Source organism: Phoxinus phoxinus (assembly GCF_949152265.1).
Source record: "Phoxinus phoxinus genome assembly, chromosome: 4".
Taxonomy (NCBI): Eukaryota; Metazoa; Chordata; class Actinopteri; order Cypriniformes; family Leuciscidae; genus Phoxinus; species Phoxinus phoxinus.
The window spans coordinates 30,289,046-30,313,393 of NC_136879.1; the positions used below are offsets into that span (position 1 = coordinate 30,289,046).

The 24,348-nt window shown below is 37.6% G+C and overlaps 1 protein-coding gene across 1 annotated transcript; it reads right to left on the reverse strand.

The window, feature by feature from the left end:
* Nucleotides 1-4,275: 4,275 nt before the first annotated feature.
* Nucleotides 4,276-22,490, reverse strand: ppp2r1bb (protein phosphatase 2, regulatory subunit A, beta b). The gene is made up of 15 exons (XM_079610366.1): nucleotides 22,340-22,490; nucleotides 21,576-21,666; nucleotides 20,668-20,768; nucleotides 20,307-20,539; nucleotides 20,068-20,215; nucleotides 19,193-19,348; nucleotides 18,991-19,105; nucleotides 18,824-18,894; nucleotides 13,209-13,343; nucleotides 11,991-12,164; nucleotides 11,626-11,686; nucleotides 7,689-7,843; nucleotides 7,425-7,567; nucleotides 5,358-5,449; nucleotides 4,276-5,270 (listed from the first exon to the last, which is right to left on the reverse strand). The coding sequence occupies exons 1-15, from the start codon at nucleotides 22,415-22,417 to the stop codon at nucleotides 5,254-5,256; spliced, it is 1,770 nt and encodes a 589-aa protein (XP_079466492.1). The 5' UTR covers nucleotides 22,418-22,490; the 3' UTR covers nucleotides 4,276-5,253.
* Between the last annotated feature and the right edge of the window lie 1,858 nt (nucleotides 22,491-24,348).

The following is a 24,348-nucleotide window of genomic DNA, read 5'->3' on the forward strand; positions in this document are numbered from 1 at the left end:
GGAGTAAAAGTTATAGTTTCTATTTTGAAGTAAAAAGATAAAATAAGAGTCTTGGGGTAAGATGACCCCTTCAGAATTGGCACAGAAGGCCCCAAGTGGCATCTTGTTATAGTGTTATTATTTTTCAATTTAATGCTGATTGTAATTAATGGGGTTATTATTTAATTCTTCCATGATGTACAGTTCAGACATCTTTGCTTTCATTAAAACCTATAGGTTAAAGTGAAATCTTTGCATTTGCATTCATAGTGTTGCTATTACGACATCTTCAATTTAAATAATGGGTAATTTAATATGCAAAAATGAATTTGACCTTTCAGATGAATCTTTTACTGCTTTGTCTAAATTGTCAAAATAAAAATTTAAATAGAATAGTGTACACTGACACTTAAAAAACATTTTTTTTTATTAATAATAATTATATCAAGTAAATTCTGTAAAAGTTAATCCCAGGGGCCATTTTACCCCCTTTCAATATTGTACATTTTGCTAAATTAAATGAGCAAATGTCTACTTTACTATATCTATATATAATACATATGTATCTATATGTTACAGTTCATCTACGGGGCATCTTTCCCGAATCTTGAGGAGTTGAGACAAATGTGGTTAATGCAATAATATTCCCATTGCTGTAGAATGATATTATTACAGCATAATTAGGTGGTTTTCAGACAGCTTACCCTCAGAGGAACATCATGATCGGTAATCTGTCACAGAATAATTCAGTCAGCTAAAGTGGACCGAAACAACTGATCCAATGAAGTCAGTAATGGCTGACCAGTAAATAAGCCTCAGGCACAGAGTGTATTGCGCTAATGTGTCGTAGAAACATCTCACACACCAATGATTAGATTTCAATGAATGATTTAACATGAAACAATCAGTCCTTCCTTATTGAGTAAGATTGGTTTCTGACCATGTTGCGTAGTTTTCTAATCCCCTCAAACCATCAGAAACACATCAAATCCTCATTTTCATGGAATTGTGGTTTCTAAATGATGCTTCTCTCATTGGGCTGGGATTCTGAAATGCATCATCTGCCTACGACAGTTTGTCTCCACACAAAAATAAGATGTATAGTTAGTATAAAATGATCCATCTATCTTAATTCAAAGTTTAGCACTAAAATGTTAGCATCAAATGTTACAACACAATTAAATCTGAAGGATTGTCTAAAGGAAGACTAAAAATGTTGATATTTGAGAAACTTTTCCAGGAATTTCCACAATATTAAGGAAAGCATTTTCCTTGGTCTATAACAGGTCATCAACTAGAGGCAGTTTATACAATTCCATAAGAGGCAAAAATTCACAAAGAACTGGACTGAATGCTATTGATTAGTCTCAATAAAGAGAATCACATGACAAGCATATGGAATATTAGAAATGTATAACAAAGACAGTCAAGCGCTCCAACCCTAATCAAACACCTGAATGAGCCAATCAAGTTCTTCCAGATTACTAGAAAATGGAGCCTTTTCACATATTCTCAAGCAGAAGTCAAGAGAAAAAGCAGCAGCAGAAGTCATCAGAGTTGGGGAAACTTCTATAGCGGTGAACGGGAGATGACAGCAAATATACCTTTTTTTTTTTTTTCTCCAATAGCAAGATAAAATATTTGATTTGAAGTTCCACAAATTTCCAAAAACACTCTCACCGCAGCATAAATTCGTTTTTTATATAAGAACATTATAGTTATAATGTTGTAAACTGTATAAATGGAAAAATACTGCTCGTTCTGTTGGCAGCTTGGCTCAAGGAAACTCAACAACAATCTAAGGTTAGTTTATTGTCCCCATGATAATGAATTTAGGTCCTTTGTGAGTCGGTTGGATTGTTTGTCTTCTGATTAAAGTCAAATTCAACTTTAAATTACATAGATACACTGTACATGTCCTTACACAAGCAATTATGCATTGTTGATGCAGGATGCCTGTAATTGTCTAGTAATCCTGAAGCTTGCTCAGGTATGTTTGATCAGGATTAGCTAAACTCTGCAAGACGGTAGATCTTGAGGGACAGAATTTAGAAACCCTTGAGTATATTATTAATGCTACACTAAAAGCATGTGCTGGAGTTTGGCGAGTTTGAGACAATGGCATGTAGATTAAAATAATGTAATCTTATTAAGTGACATCAAAAAGAGGGATAAATCACTCTAATGAGACACCTAAATTACAGACAGTTTCAGAGGGCTTAAACTCAACTTCTGAAAAATAAAAATCATGCTTTGTTTTTGTCCAATTAGCATCACCTCATTTTATTAAAGCTGAGTTTCAGGAAGTTAGAGCCCATCCAGTACTTGATGCCTAGATTGATGCAGTACGGAAGTAGTGTTTCAGAGCCGGTGGTGTGATCTGAATTTCATCAGCATAGTAGTGAGAGTTGATATGCAAGTGAAGAAAAGTGGGCCACGTACTGAACCCTGGGGAACATCTTATGTAAGAGGAGAGAAGTGGCAGATCTGTACTTTCATCAAAGACCATCAGAAGCATTAGAATGACGTCATATTTTTGGACACTATAAATACAAGACGTAGCAGCATTTTGTGAGTAGATGACCCCATTTCTGTGCCGTCAGTCTTTGAATTTCAGCTTGATAGGTCTAAACAAAGTGATTATTATCCATCTCCAGCACATCTGCTGTTGCATAATCCTGTTCAAGCAAAAGCAGGAACATCTGAAAACAATTAGCCACATGACCCATTCCAACTAGTAGAGACTTATCACAACAGATGAGCGACTTGAACACATCCTCTTTCTTCAAAACCAGAGCCGGACAGTAACGGAGTACATTTACTTGAGTACAGTACTTAAGTACAATTTTGAGGGATCTGTACTTTACTCAAATATCATTTTTGGGGAGTACTCATGATTTTACTCAAGTACATTTGAGAGGCAAATATTGTACTCTTTACTCCGCTACATTTCTATCCATAACCGTGAGTACCCGCTACTACTTCTAAAAAAAAAAAAAAAGGAAAATCTCAGAAACCCTCAATTTGTTGTTTCCCTCTCAAACGTGACTGGATTGTGCAGGCGCCACTGATTGAGACAGCCTATCAGCAATCACCTTTCAGGTTCAGAGGTGTGTCAGAACATTGCTATTGCCTTCTTTGCTGCTTTAGGTTTATTGATTTGATTGATGAAAAACAGAGAAACTCACACGTACACACAATTGTTAAAGGAATTTTCTTTTCTGATATTACACATTAATGTAAGCTGAGCATTTGCTTTGATGTTCTTGAGTATGCGGTGTGTTTAACACAGTCAGGTTCAAATGTGGGTGCAAAAAAATCCATTAAAACTCTAGCAGAGGTTTGTCAGAGCATTGCCATTGTGCTATTGCCTTGTATTGCCTTTATTTAATGTTAAATAAAGCAACATGGTAAAGATGAAAATGACTTGGTTATACTTTCAATTTCATTTACATTCTCCAAGGTATTAACATTTTTCATAACTTCATGTAGGACGTTTCTGTACATAAATGTAAGCACTGTGGCAGTATGCAATATTTAGAAAATGTTGTACTCTTGATACTCAAGTACTTTTACTTAAGTAGACATCTGACTGTAGTATTTTTACTTGAGTAAAATTTAGCAAGGGGTGTGTGTACCTTTACTCAAGTAATGAAGCTGTGTACTCTGTCCGCCTCTGTTCAAAACAGAGGTCCACATCACATTTATTTCTGCTAGGACATTCCATGTGGTCATTTTTAAGAGTAATTGCAGAAGGCATTAATTTGAGGTTCAGACAGCTTACCAATTGTCCACTTTCTCCACATTTAGGTTAAGGTAATGAGACAGTATTAAATACCCATGCAAACCATTGAGCTAAAGTCTGCTTGATCTGCGACTACATGCACTATCCTATATCATTTGAATTGAAACCCTTAAAATTCTGAGGGTGTCACCCTTAACCATTCAATTGGTTCAAATTTAATTTTTAAATTTAAGAGTCAGAAATCCAGACTTTTTTACATAATGCAGGTTAAATAAGCCATCTGATACTTCAGGAGAAGTGCAGCACCACCAGTTCCTGCCAAGTTCAGTGACGAAAACACGCAATCCAATGCGGTCGATAAGATCACTATCCAGGTAACTGTAGAAAACGGTTCATCAGGAGACCAAAAACCTGATTCCACATTAATCTTTAAAATTATATAGGATGACAAACTCTTACACAATATCTAACAGGTGTGACGCACACCCAGTTCCAGTTAGAATCATGCGACGCTTAGTCTGTGAGTGCGTCAAAAGATGACAACAGCAAGATTCGTGGTTCAAATGACTTTATTTAGTCCTAAAAGGTACACCAATATCCCAAACTAATTCAACAAAAACAGAGCTACAAGGGTTTCCTCAGAATGCAGAAGGTGAAAGTTGTTTGGAGCAATGAATATTGTTCATTTAAGTCTATAACCTTCCACGGAAGACAAAGTTCCTCTATGCCAGCCCAATGATTACATGTCCACAATTTTAACATGCCCTCCACTTAAAAAGAAAAAGATAAAAGAAAACTTATTAATTTTACTATAACTAGACATTTCATTGGCACAAAAGTTAGAGCAAGTCTACAAGTCAATAAAGGGGGATATTCAGGACCAACATGGGCACAAACCTGCAGGCAAAACCGTGTGATGCCGTTTAAGACGTGTATCCCGTGTTAGAGCACAACTGATTCAATTACATGGTCCCTAGATGGAAAGAGCTTGTGATAAAGGTGTGACATTATTGCGTAAAGCAAATTTCAAGATAGGCCGTAATCTAACCATTCACCCTGTGCACAAAGAGGACTTTGCGGTTAAACCGTGTGAGCACATGAGATTTTTTTTTTTTTTTCCTCTGGAGAGGGAACACATGTAAACAATGTGCTGTGCGCTAGCAAATCTACTAAAGCAAATAAACAGGCATTTTGCACCATCTGCTACTGGCAGGCTGAGCTCCGGTCTAAGAAAAGCAAAAGGCATGCTGAAGCAGGCATGTACAGATTATGATACGAATGCACAGGAATGGCTCACGGGTGACGTTTGAGAAGATCTAAGCTCAAACTGTACAAGCATGCAGAACCGAGCTGCTCTAACAGTGTTTGAGAGGTAAAACTTAACCAAAAGTAGTCCATCCTTTGAACATTCAATATCTTTGAGAGTAAACAAAGTAACAGACAATACTTAATCATTCAAAAGGAACAATAAATAGAATGCAACAGGTTTTGTGTTGCATGTTTTTCACTGGATGTGGAGAGGAAGTCATTCAAGCCAATGCAAGAACTACGGAGAGAGAAGAAGAAAAAAAGAGAATGAAAATGTTCTACGTAAATTTATGCTTGAAGGTTAAAGAGAGTAAGGGATATGTACCACTTAAAGCCTCCTGAGCAAAGTACTTCACATCCATATCTTGGTCCGTGGCTAGTTTCTCCAGGACTGGTTTGACCTCTGCCTGCAGAGCACTGTGGGATACATCATTGTTAGTATTGCTGTATGTTTGCTTATACCATGAACAACAATAGGGTTTAGGCAGCTATTACTTAACCCCCTGGGGTCGGCAAACGCGCGGGCGCGTTTTGCTCGTTTTTTTTTACATAGCAGCAAAATAGACCTAAAATACTCAGTCAGTTTTGGTCATACAGCCTTAAGAAATATGAGAAAATAAGCTGTTAAATGTCTACTTTTTTATGTGTCCACTTACAATCGAAATAAAACATTGTGCTTTTGTAAAATAAAGAAAGTAAACAGGGAGTGCTTTATGCCTCTCCGTCTCCGTGAACTTTTTTTCTGAAGCACGTTTCTAAATTTAAACAAATCTCAGCGAATACTATTCACTCAGACATGAGCTATATATCTCTATAATCATTTAAGTGTGTAGTTTTAAATTATCTAATTCAAAACTAAAACAAATATTCTCTGTTTATGTAATCTATATAAAAAGAGCGAGAGATCAGCTGTGCTCATTATCCTTCTGGCACCTCATTATCTGCTAATGTGACACGCCCATCGAGAGCGCGCTGCTATTCAAACGCAGATAATCTGGAGCAACACATGCAAACCAGTCAACGCCCACAACAGCTGGACAACACACTCGCTGTGAGGAATAATAATATCGTGATAATTCTGGAAATTTTACCTCAAACGTGCTGGAGTAGCCGAACAACGGATCCAGCTGCAGATCATCAGTAAGTGCTTTGTTCTAATCGCGATATGAAATGGTGTCTGTAAACCGCAAAAGACTGTTTAAATTTGAGTCGCGTTTCTGTGTTTGAATGAATGAACGGCGCATGCTGTTGTTTACTACAGCTCGCGCGAGTTTCGCTTTTAGCAAACTATCTATATTGCCTACTGAGATGAGTAAAAATCGACTGAATACGTTGAAATAAAATGTATTTGTATAGCAACATATTAAACTGCAAATTAACATTTATGCCCTAATATATATTATAAAAGACCATATGTTACAGACGAAATATGAAAGACAAAATTTCGTTTTGGATAGATTATTTATAAAGCTTTTACTGCCACATCAAAACCTAATTTACAAGGTGCAAACAAAATCTTAAAAGGTCAATATAAGCCTTCTCTATAAATTATTTTTGTGTTTTATTAGTGACAAATTTGGGAAGAGGATAGCCTACATAATCCAAAACTTTCTGAAAATACGAATGAGAATTAACTGCACAATTACTAGAAATGTTTACCTTGGATATTATACAATTTGCAAGCATACAGTTTGTGGAAAAATACACTTTTTTTCAAGATGTTTCCAACTCTGAACCAATTCTGTAGTAATATATATATATATATATATATATATATATATATACCGGTATATATATGTATGTATGTATATATGTATGTATATATGTGTGTGTGTTGTCTTTGCATTTTTTCTTGTAGCCACAGTGACACCTAAGGCTCATTAGTATGCACTGCAGCATTAGCAGGTCTTTGTCTTCTCCAGGTGTGAATGAGGACATTATTCATGACCTTGTTGGATCATTCACGCCCACCTGCATATTGCCTTTCCAAACAAAAAGTGTCTTACAAAATTTAAATCAATCTATTGTTTAATGTGAACGATTAGCCCGGATGATTTTCAGATAATTTTGAAGTAAATACTCTAGCCGACAAGATCCATTAGTCAAAAGTATTGTGGGAATATGTGAAGTTGGTCGTTTGTGGTCTTATATCAGAACATTTAAGTTTGAGTTTTTTGAATAACCACGCATAAATAATATTCTCTCAAAAATGCAAACATGTACATGCATGTTGCTCACATATTATGATAGTCATGTTCGTGCTAAATAGAGTGTAATTACACCTTTGCCATTAATATGTTTATAAGCAACTGAAAAAAATACAAATATCAGGTCATATCAAAACATCTCAAGGACCCCAAAAACACCTTAGACTCCAGAGGGTTAAACAAACCTGCTGTCCAGAACTGGCCCGATCTTCTGTAAGGACTTGGCTACATTAAAGCGCACATTGGCCACTTGGTCAGTGGACATCTTGAGGACTACAGGCAACATGTGCTTGGTAGTGATGTCCTGTCCACATGCTTCAGACAGAGCCTGACCCAAAGAAAGAAAAAGGACAAAAAGGCTTCCAGTTATTCCCATCTTGCCACACCAGGCACTGATGAAATGACTAGCACCTGGATGAGCACTTGGAGCAGGCACCATCCATACTTACATTGATGCAGAAAAGAGTGGTCATCCTGTGCAGGTAGTTGGAATCAATGGCCATGCCAAGGACTTTGGGCACAATGGTGTTCTCAGCCCATTCTGCTCCAAACTTTTCCACCAGCTTCATCAGGTTGCAGGTGGCAGCCTCGCGAATGGCATACACTGCAAAAGACGGCAAAGACACTTCTGTTAATGCGCATATTAAAATCAATGCTGTTCAATCTTATTGTAAAACCTTACTAAACCACAACTCGTTACTTAAATTCAAAATAAAATAGCATTAACAAACCATTTTGCTTTCAATGTGACATTTAACAGAATTGAAGGAAAAAAAAAACTACATGTAAAAAGTCTTTTTTTTAAACAAATGAATAAATGTATTAAATTTAATTAAAATGGATAAATTAAAAATACATTAAATAAATAAACGTATACATAAAAATGGCACTTTTTCCACTGTATATTGAATAGATCGTGAAAACTAGATTTTTTTATAAACTGAGCAAGATTCACCAGTATCCTGTTAGCATTAATTTCCCACAATAAAAGCAAGAACTTTTATTTTTTAAAAATTAGTTAAAAGGTGTGTGAATTTTTATTTAATGTACAACTTAAATGCCCATTTAAAGTCACAACAGTGATTAATGGATTGTCCCTTTAAGGGTTGCAGACAACAATCTTTACTTTACCAGTCCAGATTTTATCCGCTAAAGTACACCACACACTTTATCCAACAGAGGTCCATCATTTCCCTTGTTTTTCTCCTCAAAGACGACTTGACATAAAATTACATCATCCTGTAATATTTACTTTGCTATTTTCAGCTTTCCCCGCTTGTTTGATCAGATTTCTGGCATGAGACTTGGACCCAAGTGGGGTTAAATCAACGTTGTTTTGGTGCTCAGCATTACCGCCACAGATTACATCCCACCTGACTTCACAATAACTCCAAGAGATCACAATCTAAGCCATTTTACCTTCATTCTGGGAAGAGTAAATATCTACAAACATCCTGGGAAATTGTGCATCACAAATCTACTTAACATCAGACGGGCGGCTCTTTCAAAAATCAGTCTGACGATGACATAACCCCCTTTCTCAAAAGGCTGGGAATTTGCCTGAGACAATCCTATTTAGAGTTTAAAATTCATGACAAACCCCCACCCATAGTCCCCACAGAGCTTATGAAAGAAAGAAAAAGAAATACTTCAAGTCAGCCAAAATGTGATGAGCACTTTCATGAACTAGGTCAAGCTTTAAAAGGGGGATTAGAAAACGCACACAGAACGAGACAATCCATTTGACACTGTGTACCTTCTGCATATGTGCCTGCGTGTATTTGTCAGAAAGATGAGTTCATATTTACACATGACAGAACCGATAATAGCGCCGCTTCGGCTCGGAGCTCTTATGTAAGACGACAGCACTGGCCCAGCAGCACAGGATATACAAGAACATTCCAGTGATGTAACCCATCTGGCCCTTTGTCTACAACTGTGTCAGAGTGTAATTGTGTGCGCGTGTGTGTGCGGTTCAGTTCCTCACTGAAAATCACCATGCAAAACACCTCAACAGCTGGATCTACTCAGCGCATGGTTCAGACTGAGTAACCATAACCATTCTGACAACCATTAAATTGAAGATTTACTAAGAGGCTCATCAATCTGAAACATTCATTACCATTGACATGCCACTCAAAACAAGATCAGCAGGCAGTTTAAAATTCGTACAGGTTCCCCCCAAAAAAAGATATGAAGCTGTATTAGACATTGTGATGGCAAAGCTGAATTTTCAGCAAATATTACTCCAATCTTTAGGGTCACATATGCCGATTTAGTGCTTTTTTTTTTACAGATTTCTTTATAATTTTACAAAAGTTATCAATCTTTACTGTCACTTTTGATTAATGTAATGCACCTTTGTTGTATAAAATTATTTCTGACCCCAAACTTTTGTAAGGTAGTGTATGTGTGTCATTTTAATGAATACATGAAAAACAGAATCTCAATAACTTGCAGTCTATGATTACTGTATTAATAGACTGTACTTAATTGGACTAACAAGTGAATTCAGATCTTTGTGCAATTTACCTTTTCTACTTCAAAATAATAATAATAAATGTATAGCCATTAATTATAGCCAACATTACAGTATAACTGAAAGCTATAATTTGTAACATTTAATAGGCTTTTAAAAACAAGTAAACTTTTTAAAAATCTTTACGTAAACCTATTGTCACATTTACCTGTGCTTTAAATATATCAAGGTTCAATGCTAAGAGTTTTTTTATTTTTATTGGCCCAGTCAGACCGGTTCAGATTTTCCCCCCGCTAAAATGCAAAAAAAAAAAATGCTCCGTTTTTGACCCATGTACCATTGTAAACAGTGCTTTAAGTTTTTAGGTCTAACATGTATAGGTACATCTGTGCAGTTAATAAACACGGCACAGTCTTTGCTAAATAAATTATTAATTGAATATAGATTAATCCTTATTAAAGGTTCTCTAAGCGATCCTGGGTGACGTCACTTGTTGACGTTCGAACTATTGCCAAACAAAACGGAGGCTAGCTAGACTCTCCCTCCTCCTCATCCGCGCACTAACAACCCAAACCCCACCCCTTCTTGTCGGTTATTGGCTGGAACACTTTGTTATGTTTCGTGGTGCGGGTTAGTCCAGTCTGTTTTTGTTGCTGTTTGTGGAGCCTGGGGTGTCTACAGAGACCGCGTTTTTTTAGAGTGTGTTCAGGAGACAGACAGCTAGCGGATAGTGAGGAGATATTTGCTGTATGTGACAAAAAAATGTTTGGCCTAAAAAATGCGTGACATCGCTTAGAGCACCTTTAAAGCTACAAAAGTGACTCAGTCAAGAGCAGTGAGTGATTTTCTCTGTCTTTTGTTCTTTGAATAACATTAAAATCACAGACAGCAGTAGGTTTTTTAGGCTGCTGTCACTTTAAGACCTGCACATGATCCGGATCTGACACACATTGTTTTCTCAACTCTTTACATTCATTTAACACTTAACCAATTTAAGATCATGCTTACGATGATACTCGCAGGCATTTCAGCATAATTTGTCCATTCAAGTGCGAAAGAGAACTATGCGGCACTGCCGTGCTGTCTGAAGCAGCATTCTGTGCGCGTGTTTCGAGCATTTGTTCACAGAGAGCCGCCCGCTTCACAGACGATTTTAAGCAAAATAGTTGAAAGCCCATCAATACAAATCACTTGTAATGTGATAATTGCTTATTACTTTTGACCAATACGCGGCACTGAAAACAAATTGATCTGATGTGGTCCGAGTTGGGTGGCAATTACAAACAGTTTGGTGTCAATGTCAAATCTATTCAGCCTCAGATGCAGTTTGCCATTATGCAGTCAAATTCGTTGGTGCGGTATACAAAAAGGTTTTGTCTTTCAACATGAAATCCCTACCTTTGTCAAATTGGTCTGAAGATGACCCGACTCAAATTTGTTGAAAACCAGACACACGGCCTAGATGTTTGAAAATGTTTACAACTTTACCGCAAGCTGTTTTATGGGTTGCCATAGACTTCAAGAGCAGAATAATAATAAAAAGAAAGGCCACTAATAAAGACAGACACACACAGGTAAAAGAGAAGGAGGAAGAAAGCGAGAATGATGAACAGTGGGTAAGAGTTAGTGTCTTATCAATCTCTTCTAATTGTCCAAGAGAGCAGAGCAGAAAAGTCTAGAGATACATGAGTGTTTCTCTTTCTCCTTTTGGGGAAGGAGTAAGACAGAAGAGAGGCAGAGACAACTGCTTCACGTCTTGGCTGTGCTATCTTCAAATGTAAGCAAATGCATCTGCTTGAACTTATACAGTTTAAAGGTTTTGGTTCATTGTTGTCAATTACTCAATACATCTTTTTACATCGTTTTGAATCATCATACACTGGAAAAAGAGGACACAGAAGACCTACCGTGATCAATGAGCCAAGCCATGCACAGGGAATTCAACTTCTCGTCGAAAAACTCCACTCCCTAGCAACAAAGTGGGAATATAGTTACATTTCATGCAGTTAAAAGCAATAATTAGCTGGGGGGAAAAAATCCAAATAAATTTTTTTTACTCCTTTTGGGAGATCTGCTAAACATTCACTTAAAATGTATGGAAAAGAGCTCCATAAAATTAATTTAAAAAAATTACAGAATAAAGAACATTACCAGGTTTAAAACATGAATATTTATATTTATTTTTGAGTCCCAGGAAGGAAGCAGACTAGTCTTCAGTCCAGATCCATCTAATCAATCTCTAAGCAAATGCGAGAGTGGCGCACAGACTCACCAGTTGGCCAGCCAGCAATGGCATGTACTCAATGATGGCCAGTCGAACCCTCCACTTGGCATCCTCAGCCAGCTCCACTATAGCTGGCAGAAGAGACTGAGAGAGCTGCCGGATCCCGATCACCTCATTCACACAGTCCAGATTAGAAATGATGTTCAGACGCACCTCAGGGCACTACAGGGAAATAATACACCACAATATATTTATGATTAAATCAATCAATAAATAAATGAAATATATAAATCTTTAAATAATTAGTCAACTAAATTAAATTTTAAATAGGTTTAATGAATCAATTAATTTAATGTTTAATTGGTTTAAATTAATTAAAAAACATTTGTTTTTCAAGGAAGGATTAAACAAGGCTAGCCTGGTAACAGTCAACCAAAAAGTAAAAAATAATTCCTTTACAATAACATGGAAAGATGAATCAGGCACAATAAGACCAGTAATAAGATTGGTGTATTAAACATGTCTTGAAGAAAGTAAACATAGGCAACATTAATCTCATGGCTTTAAAGTCATCATAATTTCTTGTAATTATATGCGTAAAAGTCACATGTATGAATTTTACTGAAAAGGAAAACGTCTCTTTTTAGATTTCCTTAAAAGGCTCCAGGAGGACGCCACACTCATGTGATATTGTTACAGCGTATGCATACATGCTGCCAAATATTTGATGACTTGCTTGAGCAAGTGCACTTTGGTGATGACTGACTAAAATCCAAACAACAAAGTTTGTTAGTCAAACAGAGCCGGACGGAGAAGCGGCCAATGGAAATACACTTCAGGACAGAATTCACAGAACCCAGCTCTTAACATTTTCAGATTGTGTGTTTGACAATCGAGAGGAGTCCAATAAAACAGAAGGGAACACAAACACAGGAGGAAAGCGTTTGGATGGGTTTTGGTTTTGGCATGGCCTAGCTGAAAGCTGAGGCCAAAGTTCAACTTCATTTAAAAACAGACTAAGAGTTTATTACTACAATTTAAAAGCTAATACGTCTCAGAGAGTGCTCATGGATGAGAGCCCAATAAAAGGAACATCAATCAAGGACTTTAGTGAAGATCATGCAGGAAACATCCCACAAGGTGACCTATCAGTCCTGGAAAATTAACATCTGTGGTCAAAGCTCCTTCTGATTTTTCTAGAGCTGAGACAACAGGAGTAAGAGAGACAAACAGATGAGAGACTGGGCCGAGCTCCAGGCCGGTTACCTCGTCCTTCAGTTGGGCCAGGAAAAGAGGCAACAGATGTTCTACGGTGTTGTCCTTGCCCAAGATGGTAGAGAGACCCATGATGACAGAAGCCAGGGCAGACTTCACATGCTGGTTTGTGTCAGACACCAGCTCCTGTTAAGGGAAGAGAACGAGGCTTGAGATCTTTGAAATCAAGCTATTCTTTTACAAGTAATCAAAGAGATGGTGATTGTAGAATGGGGTGAAAAAAAAATATCAAAGCACATCTCAATTCTAAATCAATGTACAGAAAATACAAATCAATAAAAAAAAGGTATAATTATGTCTACTTTACAGACAATTTGGCAACGAGTGAACCATACTACTCACCTACACTATTGATGAAAAAAATGCATCTAAAATAGTTTCAGAATCATACCACGGCTCGGCTCCCTATAAAGATTCATTTGGTGCCTAAACATTTCCAACCCTATCACTGGAGTCTTTGAAGAAAGGCAGCACCAGGGTGGGATACATTTGAGCCTGCAAACCTGGACATTTATTTGCTTGTAAAACATTGCAGAGGGTCCAAAAACCTGAATTATCTTTGATCTGATGATGTTTCAGCGAGTGGCTTGTATGGATAAGCTAATTGCCGATCACACCAGCTGACAAAGCAAGCAGAAAGCTGTTTGTATCTGAGAGGAAGAATCCGTTTGCATAAGCGTATTAACAGACATCAAACATCAGGTCATGAGACTCTCAGGCCACTTAAGAGCAAAGAATGCCTTGTGCAGCCCAAGCAAGCACACCGAAGGCTGTTTCACTGTTCTTTGTAGTCCAAATCAGAAAAAAGGCTTGTCCTAAACTGACTGCTTAGTCTCAAGTTATATTTCCATAAGACAATAAAAAATAAAAATTAAGGGCCAATGGCAACACTTGATCCATTAACGCTAACGTCTATTCTATATCTACACACTCAGAAACTTGTCAACGCTGCACAGCGACTTTTATTAATAAAGTAACTTCGCTATAGAATTGCCCCATTACATTACTCAGCAAGGAGGTTGTAACGTCACTGTTGTTCAGCAATTCAACTTAATGCAATTCATCTCACAGCATCATTGCTAAAGAGAAGCTGCACAGACGCAGGTAATTCACACACGTCTTTCTTTCTCTCTCTAGGCTAATTCATTCAAATAAATGTTATGATTCAATCAAATAAATGTAACCTTACCAGACTATATCTCTGTCTCTGATTTAAAGTGGACAGAATGCTAAATCGAACGAGTAGCTGATTAAAACAACCGCCATTTTAACCCTTCCAGTCAAATTTAGTGCTTTAACTTGTCAATAGGGGTGGGTATTGGCAAGGACTTCACGATACGATACGCATCACGATACATGGATCACGATACGATTTCATCACGATACATCACGATACGATAAATATTGCGATATTCCACACAGTTAACTAAAAATGTAAAACCAAAATAAAATACAAGTTACGGTGTGCCATCTGAGTAGTCTTACATCAGATCACATTGATAAATCAGCAGAAGAATTGAGTCAAAACAATATAATACAAAATTTCCTTTCCAATTTATTTTTTAACTTTTAACAATGGACACATTAAAAACGTTAAAATAAAGTGCATTAGATATTTAAAACTAAATTAAAGTGTAGTGCACAGTTAACTCACTGAGGTTATGTGGGGCTGAGCTTGAATAAAAATAAAAAAAACATGGAAATAAAGTGCAGATACTCAGGTACTGTCCATGTAAACAATGAAGTGAAATATGCAGCTTTCACTACCGAAATTGAGAGAGTGTGTGTGCGCTACTGAGTGAGCGTGCGTTTGTGTGTGTGAGTGAGCGCGAGAGAGTGCGTGTGTGCGCTACTGAGTGAGCGTGCGTTTGTGTGTGTGAGTGAGCGCGAGAGTGTGTGTGTGTGTGTGTGTGCGCGCGCGCTGTTTGTGTGTGTGAGTGAGCGCGAGAGTGCGTGTGTGAGTGAATGTGCGTTTGTGTGAGTGAGTGAGTGAGCGCGAGAGAGTGCGTGTGTGAGTGAATGTGCGTTTGTGTGAGTGAGTGAGCGCGCGAGAGAGTGTGTGTGCGCTACTGAGTGAGCGTGCGTTTGTGTGTGTGAGTGAGCGCGAGAGTGTGTGTGTGTGTGTGTGTGTGTGTGTGCGCGCGCGCTGTTTGTGTGAGTGAGTGAGCGTGAGAGAGTGCGTGTGTGTGAGCGCTGTTTGTGTGTGTGTGAGTGAGCGCGAGAGAGTGTGTGTATGTGTGCGAGTGAATGTGTGTGTGAGACGGCACGCGATGACTGGTCGGAAAGCAACGTGTAGTCTGATATGTTTCTTGTCCACGACAAGAACATAAAGCCGCCATACTGCGACATCTACAGGAACGGAGGTTGTAGTTCACCAGGTCACACCCCGTTTAAAACGTGATTAATTTTTTTTTTTTTTTTTTACATCGATTTTTTGAGCTGGAAATCGATGTTGTATATCATGAATATAAGAATCGCGATGTATCGCTGTATCGATTTTTTAGCACACCCCTACTTGTCAATGCTGGAAAATAACCATTAAATGATTTTAATGCACGACATTGAAGCGAAGAACCACCCGACACGAAGCTGAGTACAAATAATTTAATGCACAACTAGCCGTGGATTATACTGTTAACCACGATTATCCCTTAATTAAAACCATGCTAAACTGCAGTATTTAGCCACAAATGTATTTAACTACTTGTGCACAGATAAAAATGCCTATTAAGGCCTTCTGGGAAATAAATGAAAAATGTCAAATGAATCAAGATAATATATAAGATCATTTTTACCTGTTTAGTGGTTTGTTTGAATGTTTAATTTGATTCATTTTGACTTGCTGTATTAGTCTAAGTGAATTGTTTAGGGAAGAAAGACAAATATTTAAAATATAATGTCTTTGATTAATTTGTTTCTCCAGACAATACAGCATTTTTATCTAATTTTATTTAGCCGTAAAACACATTTTTAGTTTAATTCTTCTGGTCGACTCAGCCTGGTACACAGGCTTAATTCAGTAAAACTGTACTGAACTGATTATTTACAACACATTTAACATGCACAAAACAATGATGACATTAAAACTAACTTTTAAAATTACATTTCAACATAGAAAACACAACAAAAGCTAAAGAAAATAAATAAGTTTTTAAATAAGACTTAAGTGGCAATTGATGGAGCTGACCTCACGTGGAATGGGAGAGTTTGGGACCTACCACGGAAAAAGCACAATCTCCTTTCGATTTAAAATTACAGAGAGGAACCTTTAAGTAGTTGATATGAAACCTGAGAACTCTAGAAGGAGAGTAGAAAATAAGATGACGACTAACATACTGAGGGGCAAGACCTGATAGTGCCTTGTAAACAAACAGGATCATTTTGAAATCAATCCTGAATTTAACAGGAAGCCAATGTAAGGAGGACTGCAGTACAGGGGTAATATGGTCCCCCTTTCTCGCTCTCGTTAAAAGCCTTGCAGCTTCATTTATAAAATGCCATTTCACTCCCTCTAGATTAGAACCATGATTTAGTCAGTCACATGTATATACCAGGAAATAAAAATAATAAAAACCTAATCCTAGCCTGATGCTACAGTAAACCTAGAGACAGACTGCTGACATGGGATCACTAATGAGTGTAACGGATAACAACAGTGACCCCTGCTGCCCATGACCTCAGAAAGGATGGACAGTTCAATGACAAAGTTAACTCATCTGCTCACCAGCACAAATAAATACAATAGAGAAAATATGCAAATTAAATAAATGGTGCTTATCAGGTTTATGCATCTAACAGTGGTTTTCAGGTACAGAAATTGATTAAAGTAATCAAAAGTAAAACAACCATATAATCTTCACTGAATAAATGAAAAAAGGATTAATCATTGTAAAGTTACAAACGCTATTCAGTCAAGAGCAGTGAGTGATTTCCTTTACTTTTGTTGTTTCATTAACATTAAAAACAGACAGCAGAAATATTAGGCTGCTGTCACTTTAAGAGAATGCACAGATCCAAAATACTGATACACATGCGTTGTCGGTCTTGACTGTTTACATTCACTTAAGACATAACCTACTATGTTTGCAAGGATACTCGCAAAGACGGCATTGACAATTTGTGTGTGAATTTGTCCTTTCTGACCAGCGCAAGACTTGAAAGAGAACTCAATATTTGCGCGCTGTCTGAGAGCGCGCGCTTTCTACACATCTTGTGTTTGAATGTTTAAATGGGAAAGACTTTAATTTAAACAAAAACCAACATGTGCTGTTTAGGTCCTACCTGCGCTCGCGCACTATCAACACCCGGGTGATGACGGGTCATATTAAAGCATACAGCACTTGTATTGAACAAAGTTTACAAAGAGTGACCGTTTTGTCCACTTTTCTTTTTTTAAACCATCGCTATTGTAATGTATTGGGAAGCCAGAATACGTATCCATCAACAGAAACATACATTAGTCTGTTTTACACGTTATTTTCAACAAACCATTATAGATGCGTCATCACATTTAAGATGAACCGCTGTACAAGTGCGTGTCGAACCGTGGGTGGAGAACGATTCGTTTTTTTACAGATAACCGTTACACCCCTAGTATACATGCATTAGGGCTGAACGATACATCGAATTTTCATCGTCATCGCAATATGAACTCCCGCAATGCACACATCGCAACAGACAGCCTGACACGATGAATAATGCCTGGTTCAGATTAGCACTAACTTACACGTTTTTGACTCCTAAAATCTTGTCGTGGACAAGAAACATGTCAGACAACACGTTGCTTTCCGACCAGTCATCGCGTGCCGTCACACACACACATTCACTCGCAAATATTTACTCGCACGCACAGACACACACTCACTGTCACTCGCTCACTCACGCACGCACACACACACTCACTGTTGCACTCACGTCTCGCTCACATATTCAACCCGTCGTGGAGGACCGTTAAAGAATTAAACATGCTATAGTCTTTCTGTCGTGAAGCATCGCAGACGCGACGTAGGTTGTCGCCCACTATGACACACTATACGAGATGAAACGATCGAATCTTGCGTCCCGACGCCCGTTGTCGTTATTACGAATCTCCACGACACCCATACGTCAAACGGATCGTGCCAAAATCGTTTATTCTGAACCAGGCAGGTAATAAACGTTTGACCTATCGCGCAAAGAACCTATTAAAGCACTAAGACATGGGAACAGTATATAGTTAACAATCACATTTATCGCAAGTCATATCGTCATCGCAATATTAAACAATGTTATCGCACATCGCAGCTTTTCCTCATATCGTGCAGCCCTAACATGCATGTTTCAAGTATGAGCTACTTTACTGAAATGATTTTGTCATTAATTAAAAAAAATCTATCACTTGTTTATGGCAAAGATGTAAACACCCCCAAAATAACAAACAACCAGACCTACTGCAAGATCTCTTGCAGAGACAACCTGGACACCTTCCCAGATATGATATCACATTATCAAAAAACAAGCTTGAGTTTTCTAAGTACCCCCTCCTGAGAACTTGGCCAGCACCGTGCAGCATAACTGTTCAGCCACACGCAATTTCATAAACAAGTGGGCGAGATTAAAATGTGTACCTTGACGCATGGCAGAATATGAGTCATGATGATGGTCTCCCTGCTGTCTTCAGGCAAATTTTCACAGAATACTGCAGAAATAAACAGGCCATGAAATAATGTTGTTTTTGTGTGGCGGTTTTCATAGAGAAATCAAGCTTTGGGAAGTTGGCAGAGGGACGCCTCACCTTTCACCTTGTTGGCAGAAGCAGCCCGGACCTCTGCCTCGCAGTCTTTCAACAAGTTCTGGAAGGCCGGGACCAGATCATTCTTGGTGATCTCCGGGCCAACTGCTTTTTGCAACTTTACACAAACAGAAAAACATCCACTTAGTCGAAGTCTCGGAGGAAATGTGGATAACGGCCAAATATGAGTTTCATAAGTACCCACTTCTGAGAATTTGTCTGCCACCATGTAGCGCACCCTCCAAGACTTGTCCTCAGCTGCCTGACGTAAAGTGGGCATGACCAGAGCCTCCAAGTCATCCTGTGGCAGGAGAGTGGCAATGCTGACACCAGCTTCTACCGCCAAAAGACGCACAGAGTCCTGCAGAGAAAAGTAAACGTCTGGGTTAATGACATAAGAATGCAATTTCCACCCACAGGAAGGAAAAAAAAAAATCTTTGAAAAATCTTGTTTAAAACGTATATGTGCCAAGTTCTTGGAATTGTAATCTTTATATTCATGTTGGTTTTGAAAAATGCATATACCATTAGGAAATGTTTTGATTTAATGACTAAAAATGTCATGTAAACCAAGTAAAAAGGTAATGACCTGTTTTAATAGCATAGCGAGCACCAGGAGAGTATGTGTGCGCGCGGCTTATTTGTGTAAGAGACCCAACAAATGCCTGTTTTGAAAGCGCAAGCACTGTGCGGGAATGGAGTTTCAGTGACATTACTACATTAAACTACTATATGTTGAATATAATGTATAATAATGCACTGGGGAAATATTTGTGGGTCCTGATAATAAAATATATCATTATACATATTATAAACACACACGACCACAATTACATAAATAAATGCAATAAATATATAATATAAATTTATATAATATAAAAATTATTTATTATTATGTAAATTATGTATAGTTTAAGTATGTATTAAATTGAAACGCATTTTTTAATAAATCTGAACAAACAAAAAAAAAAAAGAGAAAAAAAAACAAGCATCATGCATCATCTATTGGACCAACCAATAGACAGTTTATAGACAGCCCCGATAAACAATCTTTCTGTAAGCAAATGTGTACCAGCGTACCTGCTCATCAGATGCTAGTGCTGTAAAGAGAGGAATGATGTCACTCTTGACATAGTCCAGCTCCAGAACCTTAGCAAACTCGCCTAGCTTAGAGGCGGCGGCACGACGCACCATGGGAGTGTCGTCTGAGCAAAGCGTGCGGAAGTGCCTGTGAAGACAACCATATCAATAAATACTGAACATGACCACAGTGATGTTGAAAGAGTATGTCAGAAAAATAAGGCATCATTTGAACTTACTGACGGATTTCCGCTTTAACAGTACTGGACACACGAGGGTAGCAGACGCTAAACAGCCCGCACGCAGACGTTCGGGAGGTGAACCAGTCGCCGCTGGCCAGACGCTTCATAAGTGGCACAAAATGCACCTCTAGGTCTACGGGGGAATGTTCCTGAGAGATCTTTCGCAGAGACTCCACGGCCTTGTCCCGCACGACCGTTTCCTCCACTGTGGCCAAACTCTCCAGGGGAGGCTGAGGAGGAAAAGTGCAGGATGAAAACATGCAGTAAGGTGCGCATCCACACCAGATAACCCATAGCTAAAATCTCAGCTGATCATTATCTTATTATTTAACCGATTCATTTGCGTCTTATCACTTACCAAGAGACAGTGCACAAACTCTGGACCTCCAACAAGTACAGTGAAGCTCCCGAGCTGCTCAGCCAAGGCAAGAAGAACTTCATCCTCATCATATATGGTGTCTACAGATGAAGGGATGTCAGTTAGCTAATTGACATTTTGGCAATTAATACTTACCAAAAGCAAGTGTAACTGATGTCAAGATCTTTGAAAGAACATCAAAGGGTAAATAAATAACAGTACGTTGTACAATCCTTGAATTTCCTTCAGGATTAATAAAGTTATTTATTCAAAATAACTTCAGAAAATCTAGAAAAATAACTTTTTTTTAGAACTATATAAAATTAACAAGTAATATAATTAAAATGTCATAACTCGGGTCTGGTGACGCATTTAGTACTTAGTAATTAGCATTAATTTCAAATACTTTTATCTGCTGCATCCAATCATTTTTTCTTTTTCGATAAACCTTTTCACAATACAAAAGAAAAGATGTCGCTACTTCCATTATGACTATTATTGCAAACTAAAAACCCAATAATTTGTTGTAATGTTAATGTAATAATTTATATATATAAAAAAAACATGAAGTATATATAAATATATTCTAAAATCTAATATGAAAACCAAAACCAAATTAGTCTTTTGTTAATCCGTTTCACTCGGATGGATTATGGAAGAAAACGTGTCGCTACTTCATGACTATTATTGCAAATTTAACTAATTTTTTTTTACAAAATTTGTTAGATAATTTATATAGCAATTTTTTTTATATATATATTCCATCTAATAGAAAAAAAAATGCAGATCAGAGGGGAAAAGATTGTGTGCAATGATTAAAAAACAAAAGCTATTTAGCAGTTAATTTGTATCATAAATTTAAAAATTCAGAATCAGAGCAAATGCAGATGGATGGATTGAATTCTTACCAGTGAGGAAGGGCAGTAGTTCAGTCCGTGTTCTCTCCACACCCAGTGCCAGAGCAATAGTGGACAGCTTCTTAATACTGTTCAACCGCAACTGAGGATGTACACAGTTTACATTAATAGTCTCACACAAAAAATGCAACCCTGCCTTACATTAGGTTTCATTGCTTTAAGGATAGAGATCTAGGTCGTGGCTCTAATTCATAGTACTGGAGGACAGTTGAGGGCCTCGACACTGCACATTTTGGATGAGTCCTTCACACACATCATACAAGGCTTCAAGACCTGCCTTGGGTGTGTCAGGTAACGTTAAGGGGCACATAGAAAACATGCAGTGCCCCAGTCAGTCGGTTCAGTATCTAGAACCATAGTCTGGATAATGTCAAACCATAGACTGTAAACAAAATTGGTGTCAAACTCGTATCCTAGTGTAACGTTACACCTTTTAACAGGCCGCCAAAAACGCAAAGTATGCAGCCCACAACGTTTTGAAACACACCCGGTCAATTTCATTATTATGACGGCCAACTTCTATCCACACACAGGTTTCATTCTGTCTCATTCAATTTGAACATGTTCTGCACAAAAACAAAATACTACAAGACGATGAGGAAACAATAAGGAAAAGAACAAGCGAGCTCTTTTGTAAACGATTCGCTGTATGAGAAACTCGGTTAGCGTAATGATACAGAGGATGCTAATAAAGCGCGATTTATATATATTTTTTAATATGAATCAAACACAAATTTTCTTAGACTAATGTCTACCTGAACATCTTCATTCCTCAGTTCGTCGATTAAAACCGCGATGGGATAAAGCGAATCGTCTCCGTCTGCTCCTGCCATTTTGATGATCACCTCAGAATCAGAGTAGCTTCCGCTCGAAACAAAGGCTGATGGGAAAACACCCAACAAATTTAAAGTCCAGCTACAGAGTGAGAACGAATTATAACCGAAATAAAATGCCTAGGCCTACATAAAAAAATAACTCAAAAATAAAAATAACAAAAAATTATATATAGGTTGTAATATAATAATATTGATTCATATATATTTAAAGGCAAATTAATCGTGGTTTCCTTACTTCCTTCTGGAATTTCCTGTGGGTTTAGAAAGCCAGTTTTGGATTTATGAGTAACATAATATGGAGCTGGTTTACAACATGAATTTCATACAGTCATACTTCAAAGGTAAATTCTGAAATCAGTGTATAGGCACAGGGGGCTTTGAAATTCCGATTCACTCTTGATGGGAAAGATTCAGAATAATTGTCTGTGAGTCAAAATGTAGGCCTACTATTGTAGTATTTTTAGAATAGCCTACTTTTATAGTGAAGTTGAGTTAAGAATGTGACAGAATGCTTATTTTTGTGTAAATTACTAAACATTTACAATAAATTTTCTAGGTTATTGTTAAATGGTGCCAGGAAATCGTAGGGGGAAACGTGTTGATTTAATATGTTCCAAAACACAAACTATATTGGAGTTATTTATTTAATACAAAAATAAAATCTGGAATTCTTTATTTTGACAAAGCTTTATTATTTATATCCAGTCCAATGATAGAAACAGAAATATGATTAAATATCCACATTCTGGGCAATCTAGATTCTGTTTGGTTCGGTATATGACCCTAAAGAACATGCAGAGGGGGGCTGTCAGCTGTTAATAATCAAGTAGCTGGAGGCCACTCCGAATGACGTCAAGCATTCCTCGCTCACATCAGGCTCTCTGAGATCCAGCCCTGCCTCCGATCGCCTGTATACTCTTTCCTCAGATGCCTCCCTCATATTTTCCACTCTGAGCTTATTAATGTTAGAATACGATTCCTGTACTCTCTCCTCAAAGGTCCAGGCCCCTCCAGGTGTGTGCAGACCACCCTTGTCCCTGGCTGTTTATATAACATCAGGCTGCTCTTTCATGTACTCCACGCTTTTTAGGAAGCACAAGGAAGAAAGCAGCCTACATCTCAAGGATAAACATGATCTTGAAGTACATACTTAAGCCTGTGTGCATAGTGTCGGTGCCTGTTTCTGTATGAGAAAACCAGAATATAACTTTATACTACAGGAGAGCAGGGATAATGACACTATTTTGTTTTTGCTAATTTATTCAGAAAATATTTAGCTATGACTAACATTTAATAAAAAAAAATAATCATAATAATAAATTGATACTGGGCCCCTTGAATTTTAGCAAAGGATTTGTATTATGCATTAAATTATTACTGATATTATATTTAATGAGCAGTATTATATTTACGCCTACGACAATCTGATAATGTATTTCCATTTTTACTTCTCTCTGAGGACACATCAGCGCCTTGGCTTAGCTGCATTTGTATAAATTACTTCACCATGTGTGATTAGATGTTACTGTTGCTTCAAAAGTATAGTCATTACCTGGAAAAGAACATTTGTTCTTTGAATTAATCTCTGTTTGCTGTCTTGTTCCCTGATGTATTGTTCCAAAAATACATGGGAGAATCCATTCCTAACATGCAATTTTCTGCAATTTTACAGTTCAATCTTCACAGCTGAGATTTAATTTAGTGTATGGGAAATTACCACATATATACACTGATGACCTTGAAAATAAAAAGATGGCTAAAAACACAGTTTGCCAAACTGGCATAAACATATTAACTGCAAGCAGATGAACCTGCATGATGTCAGCAGGTAATTGGATGAATGTTCATCCAGTGGAAATACATTTAGCCTCACACCTCAACCACAGCCATCACTGTTCGCTCAACTTCTAGACCACGGACCACCAACT

Coding starts and splice junctions, on each gene's coding strand:
- ppp2r1bb (XM_079610366.1), bottom strand. CDS start 22,417: ATGGCAGGAGCAGACGGAGACGATTCGCTTTATCCCATCGCGGTTTTA. Junction 21,667..22,339: donor TGAGGAATGAAGATGTTCAG/GTAGACATTAGT, acceptor GTACATCCTCAG/TTGCGGTTGAACAGTATTAA. Junction 7,844..11,625: donor GGCTTGGCTCATTGATCACG/GTAGGTCTTCTG, acceptor CGTCTTTTGCAG/TGTATGCCATTCGCGAGGCT.